Source organism: Giraffa tippelskirchi, chromosome 8 (genome assembly GCF_054371585.1).
Source record: "Giraffa tippelskirchi isolate mGirTip1 chromosome 8, T2T-mGirTip1v1.2.pri, whole genome shotgun sequence".
Taxonomy (NCBI): Eukaryota; Metazoa; Chordata; class Mammalia; order Artiodactyla; family Giraffidae; genus Giraffa; species Giraffa tippelskirchi.
The window spans coordinates 129,162,832-129,178,044 of record NC_137282.1 but is presented as its reverse complement, the minus strand read 5'-3'; the positions used below and the strand labels follow the sequence as shown (position 1 = coordinate 129,178,044).

General features: G+C 38.0%; 1 protein-coding gene across 4 annotated transcripts in view; it reads right to left on the bottom strand.

The window, feature by feature from the left end:
- Window positions 1-15,213, bottom strand: part of DNAH8 (dynein axonemal heavy chain 8) — a 326,388-nt gene that overhangs the window by 205,239 nt on the left and 105,936 nt on the right. For all 4 annotated transcript variants that reach the window (XM_081523221.1, XM_081523219.1, XM_081523218.1 and 1 more), the window contains 8 exons: window positions 14,570-14,645; window positions 13,267-13,462; window positions 11,042-11,238; window positions 10,389-10,515; window positions 9,347-9,582; window positions 6,771-6,875; window positions 1,786-1,899; window positions 403-465 (listed from right to left, as the gene is read on the bottom strand). In XM_081523221.1, the coding sequence (XP_081379347.1) occupies window positions 403-465; window positions 1,786-1,899; window positions 6,771-6,875; window positions 9,347-9,582; window positions 10,389-10,515; window positions 11,042-11,238; window positions 13,267-13,462; window positions 14,570-14,645 (1,114 nt within the window). The remainder of the gene's footprint in view (window positions 1-402; window positions 466-1,785; window positions 1,900-6,770; window positions 6,876-9,346; window positions 9,583-10,388; window positions 10,516-11,041; window positions 11,239-13,266; window positions 13,463-14,569; window positions 14,646-15,213) is intronic.

The following is a 15,213-nucleotide window of genomic DNA, read 5'->3' as shown; positions in this document are numbered from 1 at the left end:
AATTTATGCTGATACCAAGCTATCAGAGGAAAAGTTAAGTACTTAGGAAAATTAACTTTCAAGCATTCTGAAAGTAATCATTTTATATAAAATTATTTCCTTAATAAATTAAGTGGTCCCCAGACATACATTTCAAGCTCCTATAAATACATCTGAAAGTAATGAAACTACATTTGTAAAAATATATAATACAGACTTTTCTACTATTTTAGACTGTCATCTCTCCTACAGGGTTCAAATGAGTAAAGAAGTAGTATAATCCACTCAATCTTGGGTATTTCTAGTAAGAAGAAAACACTGATTTTGGACAGCAGCTCTGTATTTCCTTGGTGAGATGGCCATGGAAGCCACCTAAGTACAAATGCAGGGAATGTCAATGTAACCACAAAAATGTAATTTTACCTGAAATATCTGTAGCCTATTGCTAGCTTCTTGGGGTGGTATATTTGGAACCATGGGTCCTTCCTGTAATGAATAATATAATCAGCATTTTAATTCCTAATCACATATATTTATCAATTTATTAGGTTTATCTATTATTTCCTTTTAAACAAATAAACACGATTTTTAATTTATACGATCTAACTTTGCCCTGTACATGAAGCTCTCCTTTATTTTTTGTAACAGTTTCATTAAGATATTATTCATATATTATACAATCCACTCATTTAAAACGTACCCTTCAACAGTTTTTATTATATTCACAGACTATGATCACAATCAATTTTAGTGCATTTGCATCACTCTAACTTCCATTCATTTTTTAAGGACCTTGACATAGCTAATAAAATATGTGATTAAATTACATCTTATATGACATTTACAATACAAGAATTCTGTTTCATTTCATTTACAATTATAAATGATGGTGCTGTGGTTGTGCATTAGAATAATTGATACATAGTTCTGAGAACAACTTCCTCTCACTAATAGTCTAGCCCCATATGGAAACAGAGACACACATAGGTTGAATACTTGCAAGTAGAAGAAGGCAGTCTTTGGTACCCATGAGCCAGAAAACAGTTGCAAAAAAGATCCCAAATGATCTGTACAATCATAAATATTATGGCTATGCTAAATAATATGCCATATTTCCAGGATAACAGAATAAAAGAGAAATAAAATGTCAACTAATCAAACCTAAAAGAGATGTTCAGTACACATTAAAGAAAAAGTGTTATAGAAGTAGCACCAAGGGCTTAAATTATCTTATGATTTCATATCTACTATGACCACTAAAAGAAAGTAGAATATGTTAGAGACTATACCCAACTTCTGAGTTTTAACTTCATAAAGGTCAACCATTATCAGTCACATACCAGGTTGAATAGTCTGTGGGACTGACCAAGGATGACATTTATTATTTATTATTAATAAATAATAATTATGTATTGACCCTTCTGGTTCTCTAAGAGTTACAGCTGGGAAAAAAATCAGTTGCATGATACCCTGGCATTAGGACATTTATAGTTTCTAACAGCCTTCCAATAACTGTACTACATTTTTAATTATGAATATGCTGGCCCTAAAAAAGGACAAAAGCAGACTCTTTGTTCCTTTCATGATTTCCAAAGTTGTTGCTCCTTTTAGCAGTTAAATTGTTTCTCTTCTCTCTTATATAAAACATGCTTAAAGGAACAGCTATCCCCTCTTTTTGATAGCTGCAACTATGTGAAGATAACCTCTTGCACACAACGTACAAATCACAGTATATTTCTCATCACTTTCAACTCATATAAACATTGCGCCAAACGTCTTAACACAGAGCATGAAACACTTAATTACCATCTCGTATGCTTCTGCAAAGTTCATTACATCCTCACGAAAAACTTCCACGGACTCAAGTAGGCTACTTTTAAACTTTGGCTGCACTTGAACTAGTTCATCTTGTACAGAAACCTAGAATTAAAAAAAAAAAAAAAAAAAGGCTCAATGTGAGAGTGGAAAGTAATGTATTTAAATGAAAACTACAAATTCTACTCCACCAAGTTTGTTAATCTCACAGATGTACTATGAACAAGGATGTCTCTGAAATGCTAATTTCTTTAAAAAAAAAAACTCAAGAAGTAAACACTCCAAATGCACCAACGAGTCTCAAATCATTCTAGCTCATGACCCAAGAGGCAAAGCTATTTAACTGCAGTTAGGAAAATATTTTCTGGCTGACCCAGTTCAGGCAGTTAATATGGCCAAGTAAACAATTACAACTATGGGCCCAGTCTAGGTCAATGTTGTCTCCGAGACTAGGCCATGGTCTGGGATTAGAAATCTCTAGTAGGTTTATGTGGTTGCAATAATTACAGCAGTTCTCAGTAAGAAAATGATATTACTCTAGGTATAAAAGAATAGCAAATGTCTTCCACAATGATTTTCAAAGCTTCTGCTTAAATCTGCAATCATTGCTATTGTTGTTTTTCAGTTACCAAGTTGAGTCCGATTCTTCGCAACCCCCTGGACTGCAGCACACCAGGCTTCTCTATCCCTCACCATCTCCCGGAGCTTGCCCAAGTTCATGTCCATTGAATCAGTGATGTCATTCAACCATCTCATCCTCTGTCACCCTCTTCTTTTGCCTTCAATCTTTCCCAACATCAGGGTTTCCTCCAATGAGTCAGCTGTTCACATCAGGTGGTCAAAGTATTAGAGCTTCAGCTTCAGCATCAGTCCTTCCAAAGAGTATTCTGGGTTGATTTCCTTTAAGACTGACTGGTTTGAGCTCCTTTCTTTCTATGGGACTCTCAACAGTCTTCTCCAGCACCACAGTTTGAAAGCATCAATTCCACTGGAGGAGGGAATGGCAAACCATTCCAGTATACTAGCCATGAGAACCCCATGAACTGTATCAAAAGGCAATCATTATATCTAACATTTAATTCATGCTTTCTATCTGCCAGGTTCTTTACATAGGTTAACTCATTCAATCCTCACAACCACCCTGTGTGGTATATACTACTATTATATCCATTTTACAAGCGAAAAAACCGATGCAGAGAGAGACTAACTTCCTCAAGGTTCCAGCAGTAGTATGCGACAAGGTCAAGATTCACAACTTGGCAGTGTGGTTCCCGGGCTCTTGCTCTTAACTGCTCTCAACAGTAGCATCTTTCAAGGTTGGAACATATACTGCTTTAAGCTTAATGGTGACTGCTGTAAAGAATGGGTCAGTAGGTTTAACACTAACAGAAAGATGAGAGAAAAACTCAAGCGAATCTTTTATAACTGAACAATAATAGAAAATTGGGCTTTACTAGATCTCAACTGAGGGCTCCCCATATCCTTCCTAGGACTCACTGTCTAGACTAACCAGCAAGCACTTTTTAAAATAAGCAGTTGCTGCTGCTGCTAAGTAGCTTCAGTTGTGTCTGACTCTGTGCGACCCCATAGACGGCAGCCCACCAGGCTCCGCCGTCCCTGGGATTCTCCAGGCAGGAATACTGGAGTGGGTTGCCATTTCCTTCTCCAATGCATGAAAGTGAAAAGTGAAAGTGAAGTCGCTCAGTCGTGTCCGACTCTTTGCAACCCCATGGACTGCAGCCTACCAGGCTCCTCTGTCCATGGGATTTTCCAGGCAAGAGTACTGGAGTGGGGTGCCATTGCCTTCTCCGAAAATAAGCAGTTAGTCAATACTAAACATGAAGTCCCAAAATAAAAATTATTATTAAAAAATTTTATACACATCTTCTCAAGCCTCATTAAACTGCATTTTTAAAGCTTCTAAAATATTCCTAAATGACCTCATGAAGAAATTAAGAAATAAAGGTTATTAACTTGCATCAGATCACCCAACTGGCTGATGGCAGAGCCAGACTCACAAGTCATGACCCTAGTTTCAGCTCTGTGTCCCTGCTACTGTGTCTTGCTTCAATCTCAGTGAGAAATCTCTCCAAAAATAGGAAACTTTAAGCCAACATTAATTAATTAATATTCAATAAAATTTTTAGTATAATTAAAGAATCTGGACCCTCCCTTGGAGTTCACTTATTTTTTCAATTGGAGTGTAACTGCGTAAAATGTTGTGTTAGTGTCTTCTGTACCACAAAGTGAATCAGCCACATGCATCCTATATCCCGTCCTCTTGAGCCTCCTTCGCACGCCTCCCATCTCGCTCCTCTCAGTCATTCCAGAGCACTGAGCTGAGCTCCCTGTGCTTACAGCAGGGCCCCACTAGCTGTCTGTTTTACACATGGAAGTGTATACATGTCAATCCTAATCTCCCAATTCATCCCACCATCCCTTTTCCATTCATTTTTAATTTATTTTTTATTGAAGCATAATTGCTTTACAGAATTTTGCTGTTTTCTGTCAAACATCAACATGAATCAGCCATAGGTATAATGTCTAAATATTTATACAAAAATGCTTAGAGAAAAATTTACAGCCATAAATGCCAACATTAAAAGGAAAAAAAAACCTCAAATCAGTAACCTAACCAACCACCTTAACAAACCAGACAAAGAAGAAGAAACTAAACCTAAAGGACGCAAAAGGAAGAAAACAATTTAAAAAGAGCACAGATAAATGATATACAGAATCAGAAAACAATAGAGAAAATAAACTAACTAAAAGTTTCTTTTTTGATAACAGCAATGAAAATGACAAAGATTTACCTAGTCTAACCAAAAATAAAAGAGAAAGGATTCAAATTATTAAAATTAGAAAAGAAAGGAGGGGTATCACTACTTACTTTACAGTGATATAAATAAATATAATATATATAAAGAAATATATATACACAGTGATATATATATATATATATAAATATAAAGAATTATAAAGATATAATGAACAGAGTGAAAAAGCACTCTACAGAATGGGAGAAAATACTTGCTAATCATATACCTGTAAGAAGTTAATATCCAGAATATACAAAGAACTTCCACCATTCAACAACAATAACAAAAACAAACAATCCAACTTAAAACCAGGCAAGGAACTTGAATAAACATTTCTCCAAAGAAGATATACAAATGGCCAATAAGCGTATGAAAAGATGCTCAATGTCACTTTTCATTAGGGAAATGCAAATCAAAATCACAATGAGAGACCACTTCACCCATCAGGATGCCTACTATCAAGAACACAAAAAATAATAACTGAGGGTGTGGAGAAATTGGAACCCTTATTAACTGTTGGTAGGAACATAAAATAATGTAGCTGCTATGGAAAACAGTATGGAGGTAGTTCTGAAAAATTAAAAATAGAGTTACTATGTGGTCCAGCAATTCTATTCCTGGGTAAATGTCCAAAAGATATCTGTACACCCATGTCCATACTAGCATTATTCACAACGTCTAAAAGGTGGGAGGAACACAAATTCATCCACTGATGGATGAATGAATAAACAAAATGTGGTATATGCACATGATGGAATATTATTCAACACTGAAAAGGAAGGAAATTCTGACATATGTTACAATACAGATGAATCTTGAGGACGTTATGCTAACTGAAATAAGTCAGTAACAAAAAAGATAAATATTGTATAATTTCACTTACATGGGAGAAATGGGGAGCTGTTGTTTAATGGGCAGTTCCCCTTTTGCAATGTGAAAAGTTCTGGAGATTGGCTGCACAGAAATGTGAATACATGTAACACTACTGAACTCTACACATAAAAATGATTAAGATGGTAAACTTTAGGTTATATGTATTTTGCTCCATTTTTTCCCCCTTAGTACAAAGCTACTGTAATCAAGACTGGCATAGGGGCAGGCATATGGATCAACAGATTAAAGTTGAGAATACAGAAATGAATCCTTACGGTTATGATTAACTGTTTTTCTCCAGGGTGACAAGACAATTCGTTGGTGAAAGCACAGTCTTTACAACAAATGGTCCTGAGACAACAGGATATTCACACATATTTACATGTTGTTGGACCCCTAACTCACTCCATACACAAAATTAACTCAAAATGTAACAAAGACCTAAATGTAAGGGTAAAATTATAAAACTCTCATAAGAAAACATAGTAGTGACTCTTCATGACCCTGGACTATGCAATGGTTTCCCACATACAATACCAAAAAACAAGAAACAACAGAAAAAAATAGACAAACTGGACTTTATCAAAATTAAAAATTTTGTGCTTCAAAAGACACTATCAAGAAAGTGAAAAAAATCCACAGAATGAGAGAAAATATTTGCAAATCTTTTGATTAAAGGACTTACATCCAAAATATATAAAGAACTCTTACAACTCAAAGAGACAAATAACCCAATTTAAAAAACAAATAACAGATTTAAATGCAACCTTTCTTCAAAGAAGATATACAAATGGCTAATGAGTACATGTAAAAAGATGCTAAGAATTATTAGTCATTAGGAGAATGAGGTGCTGGTATGTGAGACAGTATGGATAAACTTTGACATTATTCTAAGTGAAAGAAGCCAGTCACAGGAGACTAGATATTATATGATTCTATCTATGTTTAAGCATCCAGAAAAGGTAAATTCAAAGAGATAAAAAGTAGATTAGTGATTGCCAGGGGCTGTGGTGAGGAAGAGAATGAGGAGTGATTACTAATGGGTATGGGGTTTCTTTTGGGATGATGAAAATGTTCTAAAATTAAATAATAATGGTTTGTGTGCAACTCTGTATATAGTAACAATCACAGAATTGTATACTTTGAAATGGTAAATGTTATAGGATGTGCATTATATCCCAATAAAGCTATGAAGGTAATATATATTGAGCTTTTGAAAAGTTTGAAATGGATTTTTTTCTGGATATAGTCACTTAATAAAAGAAGAATTAAACTTGTACTCACAGCTTTACTCTGCAATTTGTTGAAAGAATATCTCAAGGTGTCTACTGCTTCTGATTCTTCTTTGGTGACTTCAACTTCAAATCGGTTTAAAATAGCATAGGCTTCCTGTGCAGTGGGGGCAGAGTTCAGACACATCACAAGGAATACAATTGCCAAATGACTTACAGGCCTTCTACAAACACATTCCAATGTCTTTTATTAAAAGTATTTATTTGTTTGGCTGTACTAGGTCTTGCAGCATGTGGGATATTTAGTTGCAGCATGAACTCTCAATTGTAGCATCTGGGATCTAGTTCCCTGACCAGGGATTGAACCCCAGCACAGCACCGTAGCCAACAGACCACCAGGGAAATCCCAACTATGTCTTAAAAGGATGGTTCCCCAAATTAAATGTGCATAAAAAGCTCCTCTAGATTATCACTGACATTAGGTATTGACTCTAGACCCCAGCGGAGAAGGCAATGGCACCCCACTCCAGTACTCTTGCCTGGAAAATCCCATGGATGGAGGAGCCTGGTAGGCTACAGTCCATGGGGTCGCTAAGAGTCGGACACGACTGAGCGACTTCACTTTCACTTTTCCCTTTCATGCACTGGAGAAGGAAATGGCAACCCACTCCAGTATTCCTGCCTGGAGAATCCCAGGGATGGCAGAGCCTGGTAGGCTGCCATCTATGGGGTCGCACAGAGTCGGACATGACTGAAGTGACTCAGCAGCTAGACCCCAGGCCCTGAAATCTGAATTTAGTAAGCACCAAAGTGATTCTGGTGGAGAGGAGACCAATCCCTTTGAGATACTCTCTGAGGAAAAACACCCTAGAATAACTTTCTGCTTCTCTCTTCCTGATCTTGTGCCAACACCATGCAAAATGTCTTCTCATATTCTATTGAAATAGGGGTTGGCTATATAAGGAATGGAATGAAATGATATTCTGAAGAGCAGACTCTAATGAATAAACAAGACAAAACAAAAACAAATTCCTAGATACAGAGAACATATTGGTGGTAACCAGAGAGGAAGGGGGGTGGGGGACAGAGAAATGGGTGAAGGGGATCAACTGTATGGTGATAGTTGGTAACGAGATTTAAAGGTGGTGAGAGCTTTATGGTACATACAAATATTGAGTTATAATGTTGCACAACTGAAATCTGTATAATGTTATATACCAATTTTGCCCAATTTTCTTTAGAGTGATGATTGCTTTGGTAAAGCAATCAGCTTTACCAAAGGAATTTATGCTGAAAAACTGAGCTTTGGCAATCAGGAAAAAATGGTATGATAACTTGTTAAATCTTGAGAAGCGAGTGGTCAGCATTCAAAATATCTGGCTACTAAGATTTAAAGAAGTAGTAAAGGTATGAATTTCATTAGCTACCAAAGAGCACAAACTCTAAATGGGTTCAAGAAAGCAAGGCTTAGTCATGAACACTGGGTACCAAAAGGAGGTACCAATTCCCCAGGTTTGCAGGCAATAGGGGGAGTGCACTGTCCACAGAGAATCTAAAAAAGTTATAAAATGAACTGGATCTGATCTATATTATCACCATGAGCCAGAAATTCTAAGTATTAGTCGTAAGTACTTGTGGTAGAACAACAGCCTCCCTATTGTTATCCACACCCTAATCTCCAGCACCTGGGAATATATGTCACCCTACACAGCAAACTTTGCAGATGTGATTAAGTAAAAGAATTTGAGAGGGGGAGATTATCCTGGATTAGCCATGTGGGCCCAATGTAATCACGAAGGTTCCTTTAAGGCAAAGAAGGAGGCAGGAGATTTAGACACAGAGACGTGAGGAAAGAAGCAGGGGTAAGAGTGATGCCACTGCTGGGAGGGAGCCAGGAACCAAGGGGTGCAAGCTGCCTCTGGAAGTTGGACAACACAGGGAAAGGGTTCTTCCCTGGAGCCCCTGCTGACATGTTGATTTCAGCCCCATTTCCATACTTCTGACCTCGAGAACTATAAAATAATAAATATGTGTTGTTTTAAGCCATTGAGGTTATGATAATTGTTACAGAGGCTAAACAGGAAACTAAAACAGTACTCTTTCCTAAAAATATCTCCTGTTGATCTAAATCCCAACAGCTACTTTTGAGCCTAAATGGACCATTCCCAACCATGATATGCTGCTGGTCATAGGAGAGACACATAGCTCATTTCTAAGAAAGTCAAAGATATCAGGGGAACTTGCCTAATATGTCAGGACTGAAGTCAGAGAGTACAACCACTCTTTTCTATAAAATATAGGTCAGTTCAGTTCAGTTGCTCAGTCGTGTCCGACTCTTTGCGACCCCGTGAATCGCAGCACGCCAGGGTTAGGGTTAGGGTTAGAATATAGGTACCAGCATAAAAAAATTGAACACTGTCTAGACCAATACAGCATTACTAATACATTTTCCTTGGTATACTGTTCACTGTTGATAATTATCAAAATCCCTCCAAGGACATCAACGTCAGAGAGGAAAAACAGGAAGATTGTGCCATAAAATAGATGAAGAAATCAACTTTTTAGTGTTTCTCTATTTTTTTTAATAAAAATAGCATTTCAAGAGAGAAAAATGTAAACATTTCTTACTTCAATTGGTCCCAAAGTCATGTCCATTTGAATTTCATTATCACAGATACAAGACAAGGCTTCCATTGCAAACCTGACATCATCTAAGTCACGAATAGGTCTAGATAACTTTTTCAAGTACTCATTGATAAATGCTATCATGTCTGACATTTTCTTTTTGTATTCTTCATTCAAATATCGACAGAGTAGCATCTTCCATGCCTTAGCCTCAATTGATAAGGCCAATTTCATTGGCTCTGGTGAAGACAGAAAAAGGTCAAAATAAAATATTAGATGAAACTCTGAAACAATTCACTTCATGCGTAATCTGAGCATTTATAATTGTCCATTTCATTGTCACTAGTCACACTGAGCACTTGAAATGTATCTAGCCTGAATTAAATATTCTATAAGGTTACAAGATTTTGAAGGCTTAATTCCTATTCCAGTGAAGTATGTTAAGCTGTTCACAAGAAAGACACTGAAGTCTATAAAGAATAATTTTCGAAATTCATTCTAGCACTATCCAATGTGAACCTTGCTCTGATTCTGGCCATCCCATTAGCAGCTCTCATTCATTTCCCCGAATTCCTCCAGGTAACCCCTACATGAGACCAGCAGTCTATAATGCTGGGAACACTGGGCCTGTCCAGCAGAGTTCTCCCTCACTATAGTTAGCCATAGAATCAGCTTGGGCTTTTGATTTCAGACATTGTCTCATCACCCTCTGATACTCTAACCCCACTAGGCTAACTTCTCAGGAGACCTCCAGTTTTGATTCTTATCTCAGGTACACAATCTACTCCCTACCGTAACACATAGTTCCACCTATCGTTTTGCTTGTTTGGGTGCCAGTTTAGTATTAAGTGCGTTAAGCCACTTTGGTATAATATTATATATACACAATGTATATCTATATTTAACATATATATATGAACAATATTGGTGGTCCAAAATACTTAATAGTTATAATATTGTATCAAGGTAGATTAATAACTGCCTCCTAAATGAAGTCACATTTCATGTGAAAATACAGATACTTTACATAATATCTTTAAAATACCTGTATGCAATTCAAGTGCTCCTACAACTATAATAGGCTTCAACTCATCAATCTCCTGTTCAAAAGTCGCATAGTGTAGAATTTCAGATCTGATTTCAGTCAGAGAGGGATTGTTTGCCAAAAACTCCTGTAGCAAGGAAAGAATCAACACTTTCTTTGGCTTTTTAACAATGTAAATCTTAACTTCTAATAGGTGAATTAGAAAATTGCCTCTGCTTATATATTTTTCCTCACATATGTGCCATCAGGCCAGGGGCTCAGTAGAGAAAGGGATGAACTGTTACTACTGGAAGAGGCGGCTACGTGAGGGGATTTCACATTTCTGGTTGGTTGTTTATAGTCCTGAAGTTTCCTTGAGTTTCTAACCAAATATACAGCTAAGCCTCTGTAACCCTGACACACCCTGAATACCTGGCCTCTGGGTGTGTCTCACACATAACTGGTACCTAAGGAATTGAACAGAGTCTGCTTGAGCCTCATTATTATCAATTGCCCCAGTGTCAACGTCAGAATTACACAAGACAAGACGTGTTAGGTGCATGGCGTTTACAGGTTCTCGGCCTCTGTTCTTGAGTTCTCATCATTATCACTGACGTTTTCCTGGTCTTCCCACAATTACAACCCAAACTGCATTGCCAGTAGTGGAAACACACCTTCACTTTCACATCTCGGTCCTCTGTCCAGAGTGTCTTGTACTTCTGAAAGTCCTGCAGGGCTTCATGAACTGCCTTTCTGAGAGAGTTCACGGAGGAAGAAAGGAGGAGGACCAGCTTGGAGATATCCTTGTGCTCTGCCACTCCCGGGTAAAAATTCTTCAGCTTCCGTGCGGGAATAACTTCTTCAAAGGATTCTGAGTGAGAACATACATTTTTATTCTATAGATAACTCATGCATTCAACTTTAAATACTATCAACTGTAATTATCTATAGACTTTTCAAATTCTTAAAGACCCACCTCCCTCCAGGTAATTGACAGCTAATCTCTCACTAGTTTCATTTATTCTTATTAAATCATTGTGTCATATTTTGAAGTCTAGGTTTCTTTAAAGTACATGTGCGCAGGCACGCTCAGTTGTTCAATCATGTCCGACTCTTTTGTGACCCCATTGACTAGTGTCCTGCCAAGTTCCTCTGTCCATGGGACTTCCCAGGCAAGAATGCTAGGGTGGGTTTCCATTTCCTTCTCCAGGGGATCTTCCTGACCCAGGGATCAAACCCACTTCTCCTGCATCTCCTGCATTGGCAGGTGGATTCTTTACCACTGATCCATCTGGGATGCCTTCACTAAAGTGAGGAAACTGCTATTCAGAGGAGAGAACTGAAAACCAGTTGAAAGACACTGATTAACAACCTCCCCCAAAACAAAACGTCCTCCAAGGAAAGATCAAAAGAGTTGAAATTGCTATACCACAGAACAGCCTTGTGGTTAAAGGAGAGGTACGACATTTTGGGGGCTTCCCTTGTGGCTCAGCAGTAAAGAATCTGCCTGCCAGTGCAGGGAACAGGGGTTTGATCCCTGGGTAGAAAGATCCCCTGGAGAAGGAAATGGCAATCCACTCCAGTACTCTTGCCTCGAAAATCCCATGGACAGGGAGTCTGGTGGGCTACAGTCCACAGGGTTGCAAAGAGTCAGACATGACTTAGCGACTAAACGCAACAACAACTACATTTATTACCCAAATGCCTTAGGCTAATTATTTAAACTTCACAGAAGTACTTGAGAGGATTAAATGATACAGCATATGCTTGTCTTCAGCTGAGCATCCAGTATATAGAGACCACACAACCACTATTAAACACCACCATAAACGTCTTATGCTAAAAGCCAGTATTCTCAAGTATTCTTCATCAGGTACAGACCATACAGATACTTTTGTCTGCCACAGACAGTTCCCTACTTTTGTTAAAGCAGTTGTTAACAATTAAAAAATCATGATATTTCATGAAAAATTTGAGATTTCCATCTTCTCTTTTAAAATGGTTTAATCTGGTATTCCTGCCTAGCAACAGTTGGCTGAAGTACCCATAAATGATACTGACTTGGGGTGGGGGTGGAAGAAAAGGGGAGATGTTGATCAAGGAGTACAAACTTTCATTAATATAATAAATAAATTCTGGAAATGTACACCTACTGGTAATGTATAGTATAATAATAATGTGTACTTGAAGTCTGCTAAGAAAGTAGACCTCAGGTGTTCTCACCACACACACACACACACACACACACACACACACACACACACACACACACACACATAAGTGATTAACTATGCGAGGTGATGAATATGTTACTTACTCTGATTGTGGCAACCACTTCACAAAAGTACACATATATCAAAACATCATACTGTACACCTCAGATATGTACAACTTTTCTCAAAAATAAACAAAAATTTAACGTGGCATAATAGCAAGAAAGAAAAAAAAGTTTGGCTATCTATTCATGGAATTTGGGGTCAGAGTCATATCACACCCTTAATTATTTAAAGGAATAGGTTAAATAAGCTTCATGTACAAAGCATATATGACCAGATTTTCTAAGCACCATGTTCTAGCAAACTAAGTTTATCAGACCAAAAACAAGCCTGAACATAGAATTAGTTCTAAGGTTTGTTTTCATTTTTAACTTTGAGTCTGAGACTATGATAGTAGAACAGTGATAAATATCCTTGTTCACCCATGACCAAAATCTAAAATGTCTGCATGCTATGTTTAAGATGGAAGATGGAGAACACTAGGTTTTTTAATGCAAAATTTAACCAACAAACATATAAAACTGACTTTAAAAATATATGTTGTAATATCCAGAAAAAATCAGAAAGACTTATTTACTGTTACAATTCTGAGACTCTACTGATCTGAGATTTAACATTCTTACTTTCTTCCCTCTTCAATTGCTTCCCTGGGCTTGAATGCGCCAACTCCATAGTCGTACGGGAGCTACTGCTAATGACCCTCTTGATGTGGCGGGTCTGCTGCTGGCCCCAGTGAGCTACTCCCCTGCTGACCTCCAAGGTTAACTGGATCATACGGTTAATGGCTTGTTGAATGTCATCCAAGCTAGGAACCATTACCTGTGGAAAGAAGAAATGAGTCCCAGGTGCTCCCAACACAGACAAATCCACCCCTCTGACTGTCACTGTCCCCTCTCCCTTCTGAGTGGGGAAAGCCTCCGCTGGCCCAGGGCAAGTCTGCTTCAAGGAGAGGGATATTAGAGGGAGGCAGGCCGCAGACTCGACCTCTTCAGGCTTTCCCCTTCTACCCACTCTCGCAGGTGGAAAGGCCAAGCACAGCACTTGTCACCGCTCCCTGTGAGGGTGGCTGGATGTGGGCATGTGCACGCGTTGCATGTCCGTGAAGCAGAAAAACTGAAGAAGCTATATGGTCAAGATTTTGACTTCAGTTCTTTCAAATGTGCCAAATAAGCATAGGAGCTGTCCGCCAGGAGGCCAGACTGTGTCCATGCAGTGTTAGGTGAGCCACAGATCACTCCTGCCTGGCCCTAACCCTTGGATCATCACAGAACACACCACAGTCATCCTGATGACGTGGTGCTCCACATGCCAACAAGCAGCAGGAGGGGTGGTGGCAGAGAAAAGTGCCCCGAGAAAACATAAGGGACCCATGCACTCCAGGCACAGGTTTGTTCTTTCTTTCTTTCTATTCTGCCGTGGACTGCCTCACAGTTGGGTGCTCAGGACAGAGATTTGGACTTCTGAGATGGTCTTATTTGGATAATGTCTGAAGTAAGAAAAAGCAAGATGATTTGTAGGGTACTTGCTAATTATGGCCCACCAGACACTTGACTCTGATACCCACCTTCAATACACCATGAGCTCTGCAGAAGTAATTTTTATAATAGATATTAATGATACACTTTGATTTTTGTTAAATGCTGAGGCTAAGTCAAAAAGCACACAGGACCAAGAGATTAAAGTTCAGTCCTAATGCTATACTTCTTTTTAAGTCTCTGCTGAACTTGTTACAATATTGCTTCTGTTTGTTTTGGTTTTTTTGGACACAAGGCATGTGGGATCTCAGCTCCCCAACCAGGAATCAAACCCGTATCCCCTACATTCAAAGGCAGTCTTAACTACTGGACGGCCAGGCAAGTCCCTATACTTCTTAAATACATTACCAAAATATCACTGTATTAACTTGAGTATTTCATAATAACTTACCACATTAGGAATTGCAAGATGTACTTCAGATTTTAAAAAAGAAATAACATCTTCTGACCGCTTTCGTCCATAAGGGCTGTAATAAGATGGACATTTAACTCAGAAACCTTAACCTAATATTTTATAAATAGCATGGTTATGCTACAACTTTCAATCCTGAAAAATAAGGACAATTTTCAAAATGCTGAATTACTTGAAGAGACTATTATTTACAATGGAACCATAAATTTCATAAACTAGTTCACAGGCTAAGAAAACTTTTAATCTTCTTTGAAATGACATATTAGTCTTTTACCCATTTTCCAATATATTAATGTTGCATTCTCTAAGGAAGTACCACCTATAAATGTTCACCTCAAGCACTCCTTTTTCCCAGTCCCACAATAGGTGCTGAAAATCACCAACAAAAAGCATACACCTTCATATACTTTATTCTGTGTGTGTACAAGATTAAACAGGAGGTTTCAAGTCAAAGCCTTCCGAAAAGTAATTTTTACAACAATATCAATTATGCTCAGACAGAAGTACAGACATACAGACACATGAGTGCAATTAATGAACGACACACACTGGCCTGAAAATTATTAGTAGTTTGGTTATCTCCCTCTGTCTGATCTGTCCCATCCCAGATGAAATTTAGTAAG